Source organism: Eubalaena glacialis, chromosome 7 (assembly GCF_028564815.1).
Source record: "Eubalaena glacialis isolate mEubGla1 chromosome 7, mEubGla1.1.hap2.+ XY, whole genome shotgun sequence".
Classification (NCBI taxonomy): domain Eukaryota; kingdom Metazoa; phylum Chordata; class Mammalia; order Artiodactyla; family Balaenidae; genus Eubalaena; species Eubalaena glacialis.
The window spans coordinates 68,614,562-68,635,410 of NC_083722.1; the positions used below are offsets into that span (position 1 = coordinate 68,614,562).

Below are 20,849 nucleotides of genomic sequence, written 5' to 3' on the forward strand. Positions count from 1 at the left end.
TCTGGCTGACACATTCATAGAAGGTCACTGTAGCAGAGGCTGGTGATGTCCCAGGCTGTATCCCCCAGACCTACATGAGTTGCCTGCAGCCACAGGGGATGATCTGTGGCTCAGTGATAGTTTCCCACCTCAGACCCGGCTCTCTCTCTTCTTCTCCATCTGAGGGATTTCTCAGGCACCATCCATGCAAACCTGGCTGTGTATGGAGTTTATGCCCACCCTGGGTGGGACCTCTCTCTACCAGTGGGAGATGGGAGACTAGGTAACTCTTCCCCGTCTTCTAGTAGGAGAATTCTGAGCTGTGATCCACGTGACTTCTCAGCGGGTCCCTGGTGGGATGGAGCCCCAGTTGCCTATATTGTATCTTCATTGGCTTTTCTCATTTCCCCGTTTCACTCTTGGGTTTCCTGGGATCGCCTCTCTCATAAACCTACGTCCAAATCCTTAATTCCAGACCTGTTTTTGGTGGAACCCAAACTAAGAATGCAAGGCATGGTAGCTGGGTACTATGGGAGATGCAATGACATTCAGAAAGTGGGTGTGGTTTCTCCAGGAGCCTAAAAAGTCAAGTTGATAGTAATGCAAGTAGCTGTGATGATGTGCCTACAGAAAGCAGAGGCAACATAACTAGATCTTCCATAAGGCTCACAGTTTCAAATAGTGTAATCCATTGCTTTTAGGCATTTAAACTTTCCAGGCTACATGTGTCCTTTTTGAGTTTAGAAAATACTGCTATGGGAAGGCCAGAGTCAGCATCACAAAGTTCAATATTCAGTTCATGGTGATCACAACCAGGAAGAGGTGAGGGCGAGGACACAGCATGATCACAGGCATAGAGCTGGGGATGAGCAGGGTTTATTCACAGAATATAAAATTAATCTGGTTGGGGGTCCATGAACTACCTGAAATTGTAAGCAAAGTATGTGTGTGTGTGTGTGTGTGTGTGTGTTTGTGTATGTACAGGTCCATTTTTCTAGGGAGAGATTCTATAGCTTTAATCAGATTCTGTAAGGCGGTTCATGAGGTAAACCGTGAGGGAGGCGGCACTGAGGATTCCGAGGAGGCTTGTGATGGGGACTAAAAGTCACAGAATGTTAGTAAACTGTGCCCTGAATTATCACATTGAAACAATACTGTCTGTGCCCTTGTGCTGTGTTCTAGGACAGAGGTCAGCTCTTTATAAAGTTATCTTATTCACTCATCACAACCATTCTTTGAAGTGGGTTCTAATATTATCCCCATTTGACAGATGAGGAAACTGAGACCTAAGAAGATGCCTTGTCCAAGGTCACACAGCTGGATTTGAACTCGAGCAGGCTGACTCTAAACCCCATAGCCTTAACCCCACACCAGTGGCCATTAGACTTTAATGCACAGAAGAATCACCAAGAGAGCTTGTTATAACAGAGATGCCTGGGCACCATCCCCAGAATTTCTGATTTAGCAGCTCTGGGGCAGGGCCTGAGGATCTGCATTTCTAACAAGTTCCCAGGTGCTGCTGTGGCTGCTGGTCTGGGGGCCACACTTTGCAAACCCACTTTGAACTCTAAGCTTTCATCTCCAGAGGGGAGGGCATGGAGCCTCCAAGAGTTGTGACTGAGCAGCAAAACCAAGATGAGAATCCGGTTCTATGGATTCTGAACCCGGGACTCTCCACACCACTCCTGCTTGGAGGAGGGCACAGCCTACTGAAAAATGTGTGTGTGCTTGCACGCACCCAGCTTTATTACCTGATGTGTGTCCAGCTCCGGGGGATGGCCGCTGGGGGAAGATAATTCCTTGCTTGGCTCCTCCGAGCCCACCCGGGCCCTTCTCCACCTCCTGGCCCTCCGATCTGTGGGGTGGGGGGCCTCCTCAGGCTCGCTGCTGTCTGAGGTCTCCCTGCTGGCTGCCTGGGGGTTGAAGTTCACGTCTAGCTCTCCCTGTAGGCGCATCTTCTCGGCTGAGGGATTCCTGGGGGCCTTCCTCTGCAACCAGGACAGCCTGGCCCGGCGCCCAGCTTCCCGGGAAGAGCCTGCTGAGGAGGTTTCGGAGTCAGAGCACATGGCCTCGGGGTTGGGGGAGAGCCCAGAGTAGGCGGAGGGGCCTTGGTCTGAGTCCTGGGCTTGCATGGGCTGAGGCTGGGGGTTCCTGGGCAGGCTCTGGGGCTGTGGGCACAGCGTGCTCAAGGCCTTCTTCCAGTCAAAGTCCTCCTCGCTGTCGGAGCCCATCTCATCGTAGGCGGATGCCACGCTGGAGGCCGCCTCCAGGGCCTGAAACGTCCCACTCTTAGGTTTGGCCAGCAGGCGGGTTGGGGGCAGAGCCCCATCCTTCAGGGCCATCCAGTTCCCGTCGGGGCTCTGCAAAACTGGGGCCACATCTGCAGGCAGGAGGGAGAGGGAAATCAGAGAGGGGCTGTTACCGCCTTAGAACAAGGGGCCCGCCAAGATCTCCACTGTGCCCCTCTTCCTAGAGCACTTTCTGGTCTCCCCGCCCAGACGTGGCCTCCTCCTTCCCTGAGTTGCTGTGACAGAATGTGTGGTTCATTCCATGATCCAACTTGGGTTCAGGCTGATCACGCACAGGGCTGGGCCCTCCTCCCCAGTGACAAGGGCCCTGCGGCAGGGTCTGGGTCTCAGTCATCTCTTTGGCCTGCACTGTCCTAAAGCCAGCTCGTGCAGAGGAAAGAGCAGAGGCTGGAAAGTCAGAGGGCCAGGGCAGAGAGCAGGCTCAGCCACTTAGCTGCTGTGTGAGTCTCCGAGCTTGGGTCTCTGGTTGGTGAAAAGAGCACAGCTAATACTTCTCTGGGCTGCTGAGAGGATGAAATGAGGTGAGGCTCATAAAGTGTGTTACACATACCTGCTCAGAGCAAAAGATGAATTCTTAACAGCTCTTTCCTCCTTGCCTATAAATGAGGCCACTGTAGGGCAGGGCAAAGAACAAGAACCTTGAATTCAGGCAGAGCCAGGGCTGAGCCCCAGTCCTGGCCATTACTAGCAGGTGACCTTGGTCAGAGAGCATCTCTGAGCCTGTTTCCTGACCTGTCAGTGGGGACAGTGTGACCCTCCCGGGCTGTCAGAGGATTTTTATGAGACAACATATGTGAAGCATCCATCACAGTGCCTACTACAATGAGGGCCCCCAACTATTTTTATCTTCCATCTGTTGAATTGAATTATACCATTATTATTTAACACCTGACTGGATCAGCACCTGTGTACTCCTCGTACATGTGTAGAGAGGACAGATATGTTTATACCCTACGTCTGTACGCTATAGTTCCTCTTCAGTACTACAACAACACTGTTTCCACTGACTGTGTGAACATTCAAAAGAGAGGCTAACCAGGGTATTATTACCTTTGACATGTTATGGGCTCTACCTGTGATAATAGTAGGTCTTCTGGGAAAAAGGGCTCTATTTTGTTGGCGTCTTCCCCAGTGCCATGTCCCAAGATCGACATTCAGGTACTGCAGAAGGCAGTGACTAAAGGGCCCATCAGGGTTTCTCCAGAAATGCTCAGGCTCTCTCTCAGTTGAAGCCAGTAATGGCCAGTGAGCAGCAATCTTGCTTTTCCTAAGGCTTTCTCTGGTTACCAGAGCCTGTGCTGGCTGCCCTGAGGCAGGATGGAATCACCACCTCCTGGGAGCAGCCCTCACCAATGACTGGGGAGCTAGGGGATAAGTACCCCAGCTCCCTTGCCCATTGGAACTCTTGGAGTTCCCCAGTGGGGGAAGCTCGTCACCCATGGTCGTACCCTGCTTCATAACAAGTCATTTGTTGCCTATTTTCCCTTCCCTGTATCATATCCCTACTCTCCTCCCTGTGGTTCCAGGTTCACCTCCAAATAAACTATAGGCCCTCAGATCTTTTTTTTTTTTTTTTTTATGGCCTTTATTATGTTGAGGTAGGTTCCCTCTATGCCCACTTTCTGGAGAGTTTTTTTTAGCATAAATGGGTGTTGAATTTTGCCAAAAGCTTTTTCTGCATCTATTGAGATGATCATATGGTTTTTATTCTTCTGTTAATATGGTGTATCACGTTGATTAATTTGCGTATATTGAAGAATCCTTGTATCCCTGGGATAAATCCCAATTGATCATGGTGTATGATGCTTTTAATGTGTTGTTGGATTCTGATTGCTAGTGTTTTGGTGAGGATTTTTGCTTCTATATTCATCAGTGATATTGGTCTGTAATTTTCTTTTTTTGTAGTATCTTTGTCTGGTTTTGGTACCAGGGTGATGGTGGCCTCATAGAATGAGTTTGGGAGTGTTCCTTCCTCTGCAATTTCTTGGAAGAGTTTGAGAAGGATGGGTGTTATCTCTTCTCTAAATGTTTGATAGTATTTACCTGTGAAGCCATCTGGTCCTGGACTTTTGTTTGTCGGAAGATTTTTAATCAGTTTCAATTTCATTTCTTGTGATTGGTCTGTTCATATTTTCTATTCCTTCCTGGTTCAGTCTTGGAAGGTTATACCTTTGTAAGAATTTGTCCATTTCTTCCACGTTGTCCATTTTATTGGCATAGAGTTGCTTGTAGTAGTCTCTTAGGATGCTTTGTATTTCTGTTGTAACTTCTCCTTTTTCATGTCTAATTTTATTGATTTGAGTCCTCTCCCTCTTTTTCTTGATGAGTCTGGCTAATGGTTTATCAATTTTGTTTATCTTTTCAAAGAACCAGCTTTTAGTTTTATTGATCTTTGCTATTGTTTTCTTTGTTTCTATTATATTTATTTCTGCTCTGATCTTTATGATTTCTTTCCTTCTACTAACTTTGGGTTTTGTTTGTTCTTCTTTCTCTAGTTCCTTTAGGTGTAAGGTTAGATTGTTTATTTGAGATTTTCCTTGTTTCTTGAGTAGGCTTGTATTGCTATAAACTTCCCTCTTAGAACTGCCTTTGCTGCATCCCATAGGTTTTGGATCATCATGTTTTCATTGTAATTTGTCTCTAGGTATTTTTTGATTTCCTCTTTGATTTCTTCAGTGATCTCTTGGTTATTTAATAACATATTGTTTAGCCTCCATGTGTTTGTGTTTTTTACGTTTTTTTCCCTGTAATTGATTTCTAATCTCACAGCATTGTGGTCAGAAAAGATGCTTGATATGATTTCAGTTTTTCTTAAATTTACTGAGGCTTGATTTGTGACCCAAGATGTGATCTATCCTAGAGAATGTTCCATGTGCACTTAAGAAGAAAGTGTAATCTGCTGTTTTTGGATGGAATGTCCTATAAATATCAATTAAATCCATCTGGTCTATTGTGTCATTTGAAGCTTGTGTTTCCTTATTAATTTTCTGTCTGGATGATCTGTCCATTGGTGTAAGTGAGGTGTTAAAGTCCCCCACCATTATTGTGTTACTGTCAATTTCCTCTTTTATAGCTGTTAGCCGTTGCCTTATGTATTGAGGTGCCCCTATGTTGGGTGCATATATATTTATGATTGTTATATCTTCTTCTTGGATTGACCCCTTGATCATTATGTAGTGTCCTTCCTTGTCTCATGCAACATTCTTTATTTTGAAGTCTATTTTATCTGATATGCATATTGCTACTCCAGCTTTCTTTTGATTTCCATTTGCATGGAATATCTTTTTCCATCCCCTCACTTTCAGTCTGAATGTGTCCCTAGGTCTGAAGTGGGTCTCTTGTAGACAGCATATATATGGGTCTTGTTTTTGTATCCATTCAGCAAGCCTGTGTCTTTTGGTTGGAGCATTTAATCCATTCACATTTAAGGTAATTATCGACATGTATGTTCCTATGACCATTTTCTTAATTGTTTTGGGTTTGTTTTTGTAGGTCTTTTTCTTCTCTTGTGTTTCCCACTTAGAGAAGTTCCTTTAGCATTTGTTGTAGAGCTGGTTTGGTGGTGCTGAATTCTTTTAGCTTTTGCTTGTCTGTAAAGCTTTTGATTTCTCCGTCAAATCTGAATGAGAGAGATCCTTGTCGGGTAGAGTAATCTTGGTTGTAGGTTCTTCCCTTTCATCACTTTAAATATATCATGCCACTCCCTTCTGGCTTGTAGAGTTTCTGCTGAGAAATCAGCTGTTAACCTTATGGGAGTTCCCTTGTATGTTATTTGTCATTTTTCCCTTGTCGCTTTCAATAATTTTTCTTTGTCTTTAATTTTTGTCAATTTGACTACTACGTGTCTTGGCATGTTTCTCCTTGGGTTTATCCTGTATGGGACTCTCTGAGCTTCCTGGACTTGGGTGGCTATTTCCTTTCCCATGTTAGGGAAGTTTTCGACTATAATCTCTTCAAGTATTTTCTCAGGTCCTTTCCCTCTCTCTTTTCCTTCTGGGACCCCTATAATGTGAATGTTGTTGCGTTTAATGTTGTCCCAGAGGTCTCTTAGGCTGCCTTCATTTATATTCATTCTTTTTTCTTTTTTTCTGTTCTGCAGCAGTGAATTCCACCATTCTGTCTTCCAGGTCACTTATCCGTTCTTCTGCCTCAGTTATTCTGCTGTTGATTCCTTCTAGTGTAGTTTTCATTTCAGTTATTGTATTGTTCATTTCTGTTTGTTTGTTCTTTAATTCTTCTAGGTCTTTGTTAAACATTTCTTGCATCTTGTTGATCTTTGCCTCCATTCTTTTTCCGAGGTCCTGGATCATCTTCACTATCATTATTCTGAATTCTTTTTCTGGAAGGTTGCCTATCTCCACTTCATTTAGTTGTTTTTCTGGGGTTTTATCTTGTTCTTTCATCTGGTACATAGCCCTCTGCGTTTTCATCTTGTCTATCTTTCTGTGAATGTGGTTTTTGTTCCACAGGCTGCAGGATTGTAGTTCTTCTTGCTTCTGCTGTCTCTCGGATCTTTGTATTAGGGTCCACTTCTGGGGTAAGCCAAACAGACACCCACATGATGCAAACGTGCAGACTTGCCCCGTCAGTGGAGCATTCACTATCAGGGGAAAGGTGTATCCTTGGGGCCTTACAGTTAGTCACTAAGTCTGCCCTCGGGACCATCTTTGGGGCTCTGAATCTGATGCTTCTTCTCAGTGGCACACCCTTGGCCTTCTCTCCTTGAGGAGCTGGCTACTCTGTTCTCTGAGCTTTGCCAAAAAGCTTTCTTTTTTTTTTTTAACACTTAAACTATATCTTATTTTTGTGGTTGTCTATCCCGCCCCCCATCCCCCACCCCTGACCATGAGCTCCTTGAGGGCAGGGCCGCCTCTTCTTCACTGCTGGACCCCCAGCCCCTGGCCAGTTCTGCAACCCATCCTGGGCTGGTAAAGACCACTTGCTTGTGAACACAGGCACCCACAGGCTGCAGGGGAAGATGGGACACTTGATGTGTGGCTCTACATGAGTCCAGCTGTCTGCAGCCTCTCCTGGGGCCATGGGAGGAAGCCAAAGAGAGAAGGCCCTAGTGATGCCACTCTGTGCCTGCCTCCAGGGTTGGCTGTGTTGTAGATGTGGTCCTGGGCCCACCTCCAACACCCACTACATGGTGGGCTGGGGTCTGCCCATCACCAGCTCCTCTCTTCTTCTGCCTTTTATAATTCCAGATTGCATGTTGCTCTGGGAAAGCTAGAAGTTGGCCAATTTTTATCTCAGCAAAAGCAGGGATGGCTCCATAAATGCCCAACCCCATGAAAACCTTGGTTGTCAAGCTGCATTGTGGGAAATTCTCAGAGCTCTGCCTGGGCTCCAGTACCATATTCCCTTCATGCACTGGGACACCCTCTGGGACCCTGCTCTCCTCCATCCTCTCCTTTCTCCAAATTCTCACTCTTTCATGATTGTGTAGACAACTCACAGAAACTCAAGACCAGGAACTGTCCCCTGATCTTTATTTCCCAGCAATGAGCACATGCTGTGTATATGGCAGATGCTCAGTCAAGGTCTACGAAGTGAAAATGTGTTTGGAGGGGGGACATGCATTACTTGCTGTAAGCACTGTCAAGACTGAAGACTGAAGGTGGGTTTACTCAGCCCACAGTGTCCCCTACAGCTGACCTCAACCATGGACCAACAGGCTCCAGAGCCAACCCTTCCCCTGAGGCATAAACAGAACTGCTGAAAATAGTCCAGTTGACGTTACCCTTCTAAGATGACCTCTGCCTCTGGCCCTCCTCTGTTCTCCATTTGTGCTCTGCTGAGACTGAGAAGTGTCCCCAGGGAATAACCTGCTTCCTGCTAAACAGATCAGACATCTTTCAAGACTTCTGGGGTTGGCCTGGACATTTTAGCATGTCAAGGACCGAGCAGTCCTCGGAAAAACCAGCAGTTTTCCATACAAGTGCTTTATATTTTTTATTTTAAATCTTCATCCTGAGAGATGCATGGATTTTTGAGCCGAGTAAGAAATCATTTTTCTGTGTGTGTTGTTGAACTAAGTTTTTTGTTTCTATGGAACTGATAAATTACACATGGGTGCCTTCGTTTAGAGAAATTTATGCACAAAATCATGTTTTGAAAACCATGATCCTTTGCAAATTTTTTTGGAATGCTCATAATTCAGCAGGAATGGTTTTGTGAAATGGAGTGTCTTTTAGAAGTGCTTATAATACCCCCTAAATTTGTTAGTTTCTAAGTCTGAACTTTGAAATGCTCTTTCTTTGTTGTTATTTGTTTACTTTTATGGTGTGGAGACACTTATTACCATGAGTAGTTGAAAAGCCCTGCAAATGTTTGAGGACCACATTAGCTGTGGTATCTTGGATACTGAAGTGAATGCCTGCTAGGTTGGATTGGTGTTCCTGGCCTACATATAATAAGACACCTTCTCCTAGTCCACATAGAACACGTAGCTGAAGGGGGGCTGTGTAGCCAAGTGATCTGAACACACTTGCCCACTGTCTCACGGGTCTCAGAAGGAAAACTGCCCATGTGGGAAACATTACCACATTATATATTGTGTGCTGTGCGAGAGACCTCATGACTTGGTGGCCCAGCTGTCCCAAATGGACACATCCCCACTCAGACTGATGGTAGGAAGGGCTGAGCAACCACACGACAGCCGAGAAGCCTCCCAACAGCATTTTTGAAACCCACAGACCAAGCACATGCTGCTTAGAACAGTTACTTGTCTCATCCAGCCTGTCCACGCTCTTCCAGCTGGGCCACGCCTCCTCCTCCCTTGGCTGCCTCGATGCAACCTCCAGCGAAGAGGTCCTCAGGGCATCTTCTCTGCTGAGTGAGAACACAGACTGTGACCGCTGTGGAAAGAAAAGAGGGGAAGGGGTGATCTTGTAAGGCACAGTCCCCAGGAGGAGTGCCTTCAGATCCGCAGGCGTCCCACCGCATGGAGAAGACACAGCTGATGGTAATGGCTTTTCTCGTGTTGAGGTTTAGAAGTTGCAGATCAGTGCATCATGCCATATAATGGCACACATGGTTCCTGTTTATTCCATTGCAAGCACGCAGGCCTGCCAGAAAGCATCAGAGATGTGGTGGAATCCGACAGAGCAGGTTCTCACATGGCTCCTGTTTACCCAGCCATTCTCTTGGCCAAGATTTCTTAGGGCCAACTGTGTGTGATGAAAATGAGAGCATCCCTTCAAAGACCTCCAAACCTGAGCATTTCAGCAGTGTAAGTAGAAAGTTATAGCACAATCTAAGTGCTGTAATAGACAAGTGAACCAAGGATGATCAGTCCACAAGCCCAGACAGAGCCTTTGCAACACATTCCCATTTAGTTAAAAAAAGGAAAATAAACTCTAACCTAAGGGCAAGTGGTAGAAAAGGGATTTCAAATGACTGACAAGAAACATGTTTGAGTTGTATCATTTCTATATGTTACAAATGTTATACTGAGAATCTGAAGCTCAAATGTTCTGTGTAGGGAATTTCATCAAACAGAAAGAGACCAATTTTTTCCATTGTCATTTAATGAAAGAATTCCCTTCTATTGGTGATTTACTTTGATCTTTCTATATGGGTGAAACAGGAACGAAAGCGGCTCTGAGATAGGAAGCGAAGTACCCATCTCCGACTCAGGCCCCAGGCAGTTTGGCGCCACCAGCTGGCCAACCTCAACAACAACAGCCCTGCTGCCTTCTCTCCCGGGAGGAACTGGCTCATCTTGGTAACTTTCTTCCTCTCCCGCCCCAGGTCCTGAGAGTAGGAGACAAGAGGGGAGCATGTTTGGAGAGCTGTGGGCAGGGCCCTCGGGCAGCTGAGGCTGGACTCAGGACTCAGCTGTATCTGGGCTCCAAGACCACCTCTGCTACAACACCTTGGCTGAGTGACTCAATTTGTTGAGAAGCAGAAACCTAATCTTGCTCTGCACACAGTAATTGCATAATAAGTATGAGCTTTAAAAAGGTGTTTGAGAATAACAAAGGAGAATAGCAAACACCGGATCCAGGATATATAGGTGAGAAAATTGAGCATGATGACCAGGGTTTTGGGAGAGGACAATGCACTCTGTAGCCTTGCCCCGAAGGATGGTTAACCAGTCTGAGAAAAGACTCAGAGAGGACTGAGGATCGAGGCCCAGCATCACCATCATCGCAGGCTAGGCCAGGGCCCAGCAGCCCTCAGACATAGGGCGTCTGGCACACTTTGTTGGAGAGGGTGGTACAGCCAGTTCTGGTCCAGAAAGAGTCATAGGAAACCTCTTCTGTTTCCCCTCACAAGACCTTGAGGCCGATCCAGGAGGAAGATGGGTTTGCATAACAACTACGGAACGCTTTAAGCTGTGTACCAAGGGTCACAAACTGCCTCCCACCCCTTTGATTACAGAAGAGAGTATGAGGGGTCTCCAGACCTGCCGTTCGATGCACGGTCACAGGTTAATGCAGCCCAGGAGTGGAGGAGCTCTCCCCCTTATCGATTAGATGAGATTCAGTGTGCATTCAGTTCAAACAGGCCACGGTCTATGGGAAACCCCCTTCCTCAAGCTGGGCTGAGGGTCCTGGCGGCTTCTATTCTTGCTGTGTTATACGACACTCTATTGCAACATCTGTTTTTTTGCCTGGTGCAAGCAACTGAGGGAGGTTAATGGACTGCTAAAGGTGACATCCCCAGCCCCTGGCACAGTAACTGGTACGGAACTGGAAATCAATGAATGTTTACTGTGGAGTGAATGTGATTTGGGGTGGGCTACAGGATAGGTTTTCAGAAGTGCCTGATGGTGATGATGATGATGATGATCTTACTAACTTCTTGGATGACACTGGGGATCAAGAGAAACAAAGAAGAAGCCCACTGTCATCCTCATTTATGTCATGGAGGGCAAGGTCTTACTTGGAGGAGAGAAAAGCTAACACACACGTCAAGTGGCTCTCAGTTGGGTACCAGTTCCATCATTCCGAGGGCACAGCAAGCACTGACCCTGTCTCTAGCGCCCTGAACAGCTCTGATACTTCACAACAACCAAGGTTTTCTTGGGGTTGGGTATTCAGGGAGCCATCTATAATTTTGTGAAATCCCTGACAGATGATGAGCAGCTATCACAGAGGCAGAGATTAAGGGTGACAGTCTGTTGGCAAGTGAAGTTGTTAAAACTGAAGAAAAAAAATCCTTCCATGGCAAACCCCCATGTATTCAGGGGAACATACCCTTGACACGCCTCCCACCTTGGACTGGCAAGAAGACCCCCCTTCTGTGTGATCACACGGCTCTTCCTGTCTCTCCTACAGTCCCATTCCAACATATCGACTCCTCCACAGACTGTGAGCTCCTTGAAGACAGGGATGGTCTTTTGGGTGTGACCCTCGGTTCCATGTTTGTGACTGAATTTGTAGGATGTAAGACACAGGTGTGGCCCTAAGGAGCTGATGGCCTATTGCCAGGTGCAGTATTACTGCAGCCTCACCTGAGCTGTTTTCTATACCCTGGTCTTTATTTTCCTATCTTCAAACTTCTCACTGTAAATCACTGAATACATGTTTGAAAGAGAGGAAATGATAGTATTTCATTTTGCAGTGGCTCAAACAATATTTTATTTCTGTATGTGTGTGGCTGTAGGAGGTGGCTGGGCTCCATTTCTATAGGACAAAAATGCTCCCTCACCTACAAAAGCCAAGATCAAGAAATGAAAAGTCCTTCTGTGGTCCCAGCAGGGAAGATGGGATCTATGTTTTTCATGAGTTGAGGATGCCAGGCTTTTGTAATCTATTTCAGGCAAGCCATTGTTTCACACTAGGAAAAACAGCTATACCCTGACAATCACAAGACTCCCCAAAGAGCTGACTCCAGCACATCTCAGGACACTGCTGGCCTGCTGTCTCCAGCCAGGGTGGAAAAGCCCCAGACCCTAGACCCAGTTTTGCCACAAACTCATTGCAGTAAACATATTGCCCAGAAGATGGCGCAACCACGACACTTTTACTTGCCAGCTGGTTCAAACTCTGTGGCTCTCGGGAAGTGATGGGATTACTTGATTAATTTATTTGCCTTGTTTCCCTGGCTGGGCCCTCTGTGCCCACCCTTACGTTCCCACCCACAGCTTTTGTTTTTCTTCCTCTTACCCACCCTAGGGTCCATGGAAGAAACAGGGCTGGTGATGTCAGGTCAGGTGGGCCTGAGTTACAGTGTCTGCATGTGTATGCTGGGGGGCTGGGCATGGAGGGTGCAGTCCATGGGTTCAGGAATGTTAGCATGCCAGCAAAGCCTTGCAAAGGTGGACTGAGAAGTTCAAACAGGCCCTGCCTCATAACTCTTTGGGCATGAATGGGTAGTGTGTTGGGTAGGGTCCATGCCAGCTCCTCCTCTTGCTATGTGGGATCTTGGGAGGATCTGTTCTAAGCTTCAGTTTCCTCACAGAAAGGAACCAGTGCCATGTCTAGCACACAGAATGCACTCAGTAAATATCAGTCAAAATAATAGCATTTATTAAGCTCTGCCACTGAGCCAGGGCAAGACCTCCATCCCCTCACTCAGTCCAATTGGGTGCACATGAGTGAGTTGCGGCAGCCTGGAATAACTTGCCCAAGCACAAGGTTGGTGCAGGGCGGAGGCAGGGCTTGACCTTGGGTCTGTCTGGCTCCGAGGTGATGCTCTTCCATGCCCTCTTGCTGCTGTGCCTGACACCCTTTGCTGAAAGCCTGGGGACAAGGCACTCCTGGCTAACATGCTCCAACCCAGGAGGACCTGCCATCCAAACCAGCTGGTTCTGAAGCTCTAGGCAAAACTTGCAGTGTGATCATCAGTTACCTTTGTTAAAGCTTCCTCTGCAGCCGCTGGTCCCCCGTGTGGGCAGCAGCGTCCTGTTCTACCTGTATTTCTTGGAATGGTATATTGTTGCTATGACTGCAATGATTATCATCATCGCCACCAGGGCAGGCTCCCTGGGGCACCAGTCATGGCTTCAAAATAAGTCTTTGCTCTCAAGGAGCCCACATCATAAAACAGGGAGAGAATGTTTTTAGTATCAAGGGTTTATGGGCAAAGGGATCGATAACAGTGTTCATATGAATAACAACTGAGACATAGCTTTGCTTTGTATTTTTAGGGTCGGGCATAGTCATTAAATTCAATCCAATAATTATAACAATAATGAAAAATACTTTAGGTCTGCCCTATAGTCATTTAAAGGAGTGAGCAAACGTGAGGGAGGAAAATGACAAAAGCACAAAGGGAAAAGGCTGAGGAAAATAGGGAAGGATAGAGAAGAGACAGAGTCAGACAGAGATGCACCTTAGTCCCCGGGCATAGCGTATGCCCAGCCTCTGCTGTCATCATTATTATCAATAGGATCACCGTATTAATACAGAGACGACTTTTTATATACACGCGCCCAAAGAGATAGGCACTAAATGAATTATAACCCCTGCACTGGTGCCTTTCAGGATATTGCATCTTAAGGCTTTGAAAGCTAGATTGCACTGACCCCCCTACTGGCAGAGAACCACACAATAAAGGAGGAAATTAAAAAGAGAACAATCACACTGAACTTTCTTTCAAGAGAATAGATGAGAAATCCTGTCAGCGTGGGGATGGATTAAGTTTGGGTTTTGCAGTTAAGCCCAAGGAGGGAGGCCTGCAGTGTTATGGGATTCTGCATAGTTACCCCTGGAGCCAGGGTATTCGTGTCCTCAGAGGACTGAGGATAAAGGAGGAAGCACTGCCAGGAGACCACTGGTTTAGGGCCATCCAGGGTCTGTAGGTCAGGGTGCCCTCCCGAAGATATCATGAAGAGGCCATCCTTAAGCCTGCAGCCTTCCCGGCATCCCCCGCCAGCTTTGGGTCAATGTACTGATGCCCAGCTCCGCCCCAGACCCCATGAGTCAGCGCCCCTGGAGTGGGGCTCAGGCAGATGAGGAAGATGAGCATCTGGGGCGAGAACGGCTCGTGGAAAGGTGGGAGAGCCACCTTCCTCGAGGTCCCCAAGAACCGAGGCTTGGCCTGCTGGTTCACGTCCAGGCTCTGGCCAGCCTCCAGAAGTATTTCTGCTTTTATGCCCTCTGCTTCTCGCGCCGTCTTTATCTAGCTTCCTAGACCAGAGCTGTGTAAGAAAACTTTTCAGGGAGGCTGGAAATGTTCTGTATCTGCACTGCCCAATAAAGTAGCCACCAGTCCCAGGGGCTGTTGAGGACTTGAAATGTGGCCAGTGTGATTGAAGAACTGGATTTTAAATTTAACTTTAATTAAATTGTCACTTGTGTCTTGTGATCACCATATTGGACAGTGCAGACCTAGAACCTCTGGGATGAAAGGGACCTTAGGGATCGAGTCCATTGGTTTCACGTTTTAGAGGAGGAAGCTAGATCAAAAGCTTTGGAACAGGAAAAAGGTATTCAACTCCCGACCCCCCTGATCACTAGCTGTGGGAGCTTAGGCAAGTTATGCTAAAACTATAGTTTCTTTACCTATAAAATTGGCCCAATAATACCTGTCCCCACCTTTTGGTGGAGAGTAAAAGAAATAACGTGTGATGGGGTGCTTTTCCCATGTCTTCCTTTCCAGTTTTTTTTTTTAATTGAAGTATAGTTGATTTACAATATTGTATTATTTTCAGTTGTACAGCAAAGTGAGTCACCTACATATATGTATTTTTTCAGATTGTTTCCATTATAGGTTATTATAAGATATTGAATATAGTTCCCTGTGCTTCACTTAGTATGATAATCTCTAGGTCCATCCGCATTGCTGCAGATGGCATCATTTCATTCTTTTTTATTCTGCCTTTCCAGTTTTAAATTGCACCTGTGTGTTGCCCTGTCCCTTGCCCTGTGCTATGACTGTGGGCACCTGCAGCTGATAGAACACCAGCCCTGCTGGCCAGTCCTGCTCTTTCTTGCTGAATTTCCACACCCAGGGCCCAGCCTCTATCCCATTTTCCACACGTCCTTGCCGGGGCTGCTTAAACACATACCAAAGGATTTTACGGGCTTGGTGACTCTACCGCAGACGTGGCAGGCCCAGACCCTCGGGGCACAGGAAGGACACTGTGCTTTGTGGTTGGGGATGATGAACACAAAGGTCTACTCACACCCCGACTTCCCCCCACGTCCAGATGTGACCTCAGAAGGCAGTGGCAATTCTCTCGTTATCATTTCTCAGTTTCAGTAAAGCAAGTGCTCAAGTTGTAAGAGCACACCTGGCCTTCAGAAAGCCATTTTTTCCCATGGGACTCAGTACAACTCTTTTCAGGATTAATTTTCAAAAGCCTGCTGACATCGTTATTTTTCCCAGATTGGTCTCTGTGTAAAAACCCACCTCCATGTGTGTAAGAGCACAGGCTTCCTGGCCCCCACTCAGCGCTCTCTGCATCTCTCCCTGCCCTTCAGGAACCTCAGGCTGTCTGGCGGGCACATGTGCTAACTATAGATGTTAAGCGTGGTGTCCCCATTTCTGTGGGGAGAACGGCTCTGACCTGCACACATGCAGGGCACCTGTAGGGGGTGGGCCGGCATGGCGTGGGGACTCACCCAGGAGGTGGTGGAAGCTCGGTGGCCTCCCGGGGAGGCTGTGGTCCCCTCGTCAGCTGCCTTCGCACGGCAGCTCTGGGGCTGTGGCCACTCCGGCTCCTCTTCCACGTGCTGCTCACTTTTGCTCTTCTGTTTTCTTATGATCTGGGGAGGAGGCGGGTGACAAAGGGGACACATTATTGGAGAGGGCTCCAGTGCTATGTGGGGTAACTGGGACCATCTCTGGGAAATGTTTAGCCATGTAAGAGCTTAGTTTCAGGGTCTTCCCTGGCGGTCCAGTGGTTAAGACTTTGCCTTCCAGTGCAGGGGGTGCAGGTTCAATCCCTGGTTGGGGAGCTAAGATCCCACATGCCTCGTGGCCAAAAAACCAAAACATAAAACAGAAGCAATATTGTAACAAATTCAAAAAAGACTTTTAAAAAAATGGTCCACATCAAAAAAAATCTTAAAAAAAAAAAAAAAGAGTTTAGTTTCAACAGAATACCATCTGATTTCAGGTCTGTCTTATGATAAAACAGCACAACTAAAGCCTTGAACATTCTACATCACTTTACAGTTTACAAGTAGTCCTTTTACAATGCTGACAACTTCTATTTATTAAGTGCCTACTGTGTGCCAGTCTCTGTGCTTGGCACCATATATGCTTTACCTCATTTAATTCTCAAAATAATTCTAAGAGCTACGTACTATAACTCTCCCCATTTTACAGATGATGAATGAGGCTCAGGGGTTATCGGTTAAGGACACACAGCTCATAAATAGTGGAAGTGGATCGCAAACCCAGAGTCTCTGGCTGTACATCCTGACTTTAGGAAGTGTCTGAAAGCCCTAAGGAGGGGGCAGATACCAAGCATCACGAGGGAAGGCTTCAACTTGTTTGCACCGCTTGCTAGTTTGGGCATGGCCACTTGGATTTAATGAGTCCATTTGTACGAAGGTCTCTGGGCTGGGTTCCTGGCTCCTCACCCACCAGCTCAATCCCTAAAGGCAACCACGTTCACACCGCTTAGTTTTTGCAGTGCAATTCAACCCCTCTGCATTAGCCCCAGAGTACAATGGAGAAAGTGAGAGGAACAGAAGAAATGGTGCCCAAGACAACAAAGGCGCCTATGGCGGCTCTTCTGCTCACCAAAGGCCCTGGTCCAGGCCAGGGTGGTAAATTGCAGCCATCTGGACGCTAGGGCCCACCTACCTTCTGCAGGATGGTCGTGGCCAGTTCCTCAGTCAGCTCCTCCCTGTGGTCCCGCAGGTAACTGGCCTCATTCTGCTTGTCCTGCAGAGGGAGGAAGAGAATGTCGTGAGCTGTGGGTGTGTTTGGGAGACTTGGCAATCGCTTTCTCAGGAGTCCTGACCACAAATGCAGGGGGAGGATAGGCTCTAGTCAAGGATGGCTATCATGACGATGGTTTCCCCACAACCTGCACTTTCTCTTGGCAGCCAGGACCCCACCCACACCCCCTCCCAGACAGACGTTGTGACGGGGTGGGGGGTATACCAGGCTGTCCCCATAGGCTTCTGCTTTGGAGATCGCTTCTTCGATGGCCTCTTCAGCCACCCGTAGGGCGACAGCCAATGTGTCCATCATGCTATGTCCTAGACAGGAAACAGAACATAGACCGCTTTCTGAAAGGCAAGGACAAGCTCCAAAACATACAAAGTGGCTTAAAGACGACTGGACAAAAGGACTTAATATAAGGAAATAACGGTTCTTCATCTACTTTCTCAGATAAAGATTATGTTTTATTTTGTGCATGTAATGTATCATTATAATGATAGGGAGGAAAATTGTGAAATCTTCTAAGGGCTGTGCTCATGGTTTAATGCAAACACAAAATCCATGGAAGAATTTTTTAGACTCTAAACCCATACTATCGATAACAATGGCCGATCTTGCCGAGCTCAACCACGTGCTGGGCCGCAGACCGAGTGTCTCATACATGATCACAGTGGATCCTTCCAACAACTCATTGAGTAGGCACCGTTTTATGGGTGAGAGAACTGAAGCACAGAGAGGTCAAATAACTCACCCAACGTTGCGCAGTGAGACAGAGAGCTGAGATTTGAATTCAGGGCTCTCTGTCTCCAAATCCCATGATTTTAACCACGAAAGTGAGATAAACACAAGCCAACATGATTTTTAAAAATAATGCTATCATATATTTAGTGAACATATTTTTTGCATATGGTGACAAACGGAAGTTTTCCCAAGTCAAAGGACTTCTGCAGGTGACAAAATTCTTTTTGAAGTCAAATACTTGGAAGAGTTTTGCTTCCTGGAGGTACTAGATTTTTTGCTTCTTACTTGAAAGTGAGAATTTCTGTCATTCCTCTCAGTTCACCCCAGAAGCCCGACTCACATCAGGCTCAAGAACAGAGGTCTGCAGGGGCTGCTTGCCTATGTCTCCTTTTCCCCGACTTCAACCTCCTGTTTCCATTTATAATCTTCTAGTCATGCATTATTTAACACATGCATATCTCCTGAAAGCCGCCTCAGATTCTTTGTAGAATGAGACAAGGTGTAAATATATCAATTCATTAATTAATCAATCCCTCAATTAAAATACTTAATTCAAGCTTCTTAGGCTCCTAAAGACATACATGTGGACAGAAAGTGGCATTTGGCAAACATAACAAAATCTCCCAAACCAACCCAATTAAAGTCAAAGCCATCTAGCCAGGCAGCTGAAGAGGACATCACAGGCTGGCTGTGACAGTCCTGACAGAGACACACAGGGGCAACCCAGCTCAGGGCTCGGCACCCCTCAGGTGGCTGAGTGAACACATAATTTCCCCAGTGTTTCTATCAGAAGAGTCTATAAAATTTAAGTTGTCACCACACTCAGTGCTCCCTGGAGACAGACACTGTATCTCCCATCTCTCTTCTTCAAGATACCAATCAATATATTCTTCATAGAAGTGGCGCCCCACAAATTCTTGTTGATTCAAAGTGCACCAAGACCTCCCCAGCACTAGGCTCTCTGAGGGTCCCAGGGATGCCTCGACAGACGCGAGCTGAGCCCATGCTCTCGTGTGCTTTCCGAGCTATTGGGTGATCAGGTGCGTAGGTAACTGCTAAGAGGTATGCTGGAGATCCTATGATGGGGATAGTCACCAGCTTCCACAGAGCCCTGGAGAGGAAGAGCCTAGAGCCATCAAAAAGGCTGGAGGCCACGTCTGTGATTTTGGCATGAGGTGGAGTGGAGCACTAAGATGTTTGGGTTGAAAGTGAAGGCTTGAGAGGGTGTTTCAGAGATAAAAAACTGGTGGGGTGTGGAGGGAGGATAAGAAGGCAGAGGCAGAGTGACCGAAGTTCAGAGGACCAGTCAGGTGGGGGGGACTGTTAGTTTTACGTGTCAACTTGGTGAAGCTATAGCACCCAGCTGTTTAATCAAACACTAACCCAGGTGTTGCTATGAAGGTGTTTTGTAGGTGTGGTCCACATTCTGGTTACCATAGTTGACTTTAAGTAAAGGAGATTACCCTTGAAAATGTGAGTAGGTCTCATCCAATCAGTTGAAAGGCCTTAAGAGCAAAAACAGAGGTTTCCCAGAGAAGAAATTCTGCCTCAAGACTTAAGCATCAACTCCTACTAGAGTTTCTAGTCAGCTGACCTATTCTATGGGCTTGCCAGGCCCTGCAGTTGTGTGAGCCGAGTCCTTGAAACGAACCTCTTTTTGTGTGTGTGTGTGTTATGTGTACATACCCTATTGGTTCTGTTACTCTGGAGAACCCTGGCTGATATAGATGGTTACTGAAATTAATATTAATACAGGAGAGTTGAGGGCAGGGAGGCACTCAGGCCATAGACCTTGGAACAGAAAGAAAAGGATGGGATTGCAAATAGAACCCATAGGAACTTGGGTGACTGGGTGGAAGTGGGGAGGGGGATTGAGGAAAAGGTAAGTCTTACTGGTGGACTTCAGTGGCTGAGGAGCTTGACTGGGATATGCTGAAGTTAAGATCCCTGGAGGGGCTGCAGGTCTTGGTGACCAAGCATCAGAACACCGAGTCTAGAACTCTGGGCTGAAGTAAGGGCTAGGCATTCAGACAGAGGTGCACCAAAGCCATGTGACTTCTCACAGGGAGAAGTCTCAGGCAGCAAGGATGAGAGAGGATGAGACCTTCATGAGAAGGTGCCCAAGGAGAGAACAGAGAGAGTGCAGAAGCACTGTGGGGGGCCACAGGGCCAGGGGGACTAGGAGGCACCTGTTCCCAACACCCAGTACTTTGGAGAAGGAGCCGGAGTGTTGGAGGAGGTTTTATTTGGAATTGGAAGAAGTTTGTTTTGCTTTTAACCTTTGCTCTAAGGGGATGACTGTACTGGTATAAAAAAGTAAAAGTTGATCAGTAAATGGTACATTCTTTATAAGAATATTTTAATATTAATTGCACAAGTGAGTATGTTGATTGTCATATTCCAACTCCAGAAAAACACACACTAGTTGATTGTAAGTATCTAGTGGTTGGTAGGGAATGTACTTCTCTAGGCTACACCTTAGATATATTCACCTATTTTGATGATGGATTCACACAAATGGCAATAAAAGAAGACCCAGGGAGACTCTCACACACAATAACAGAGTTGCATCAGTGGTTCCAATGCCATGGGGGACCCTGACGGTCTGAAGGTGTTTGTAGTGCTCTAACCTCCCATTAGGTGTAAACCCTTAAGCAAACTTACCTTCTGACTGCCTATAAAATGTTGAGTCACTGCCTGAAATACTTCCTTCATTCTCCAGGTTTGCCTCAAAAAAGCTTCCTCCTGAGAGAGAGGGAGAGAGAGAGAGAGAGAAAGAGAGAGAGAGAGAGAGAGGAGAAGACAGAGGAGATATAAGATTATCCAAGGTCTTCAGTGAGCCCGGTGCACCGTGTCACTGAGTTGGCAGACCACCATTACCCACTTTGATTGTTAGCCTTGCAAATAGGCTTAGGGAATCACTGGGTTCTACAGTAATGCTACAAATTTTGACCAGTCACATTTTTCTTTCTCATACTAATTCCTTGTGTAGCAACGCTTCCACCCCCAACTTTCTTCCAGAGC

At 46.7% G+C, this 20,849-nt stretch overlaps 1 protein-coding gene across 3 annotated transcripts in view; it reads right to left on the reverse strand.

Annotated features, from left to right (window-relative positions):
- The window catches only part of MYRIP (myosin VIIA and Rab interacting protein), a 224,192-nt gene that overhangs the window by 58,760 nt on the left and 144,583 nt on the right, over positions 1-20,849 (reverse strand). For all 3 annotated transcript variants that reach the window (XM_061196590.1, XM_061196589.1, XM_061196591.1), the window contains 6 exons: positions 20,490-20,570; positions 17,304-17,401; positions 17,001-17,081; positions 15,809-15,952; positions 9,016-9,148; positions 1,731-2,359 (listed from right to left, as the gene is read on the reverse strand). In XM_061196590.1, the coding sequence (XP_061052573.1) occupies positions 1,731-2,359; positions 9,016-9,148; positions 15,809-15,952; positions 17,001-17,081; positions 17,304-17,401; positions 20,490-20,570 (1,166 nt within the window). The remainder of the gene's footprint in view (positions 1-1,730; positions 2,360-9,015; positions 9,149-15,808; positions 15,953-17,000; positions 17,082-17,303; positions 17,402-20,489; positions 20,571-20,849) is intronic.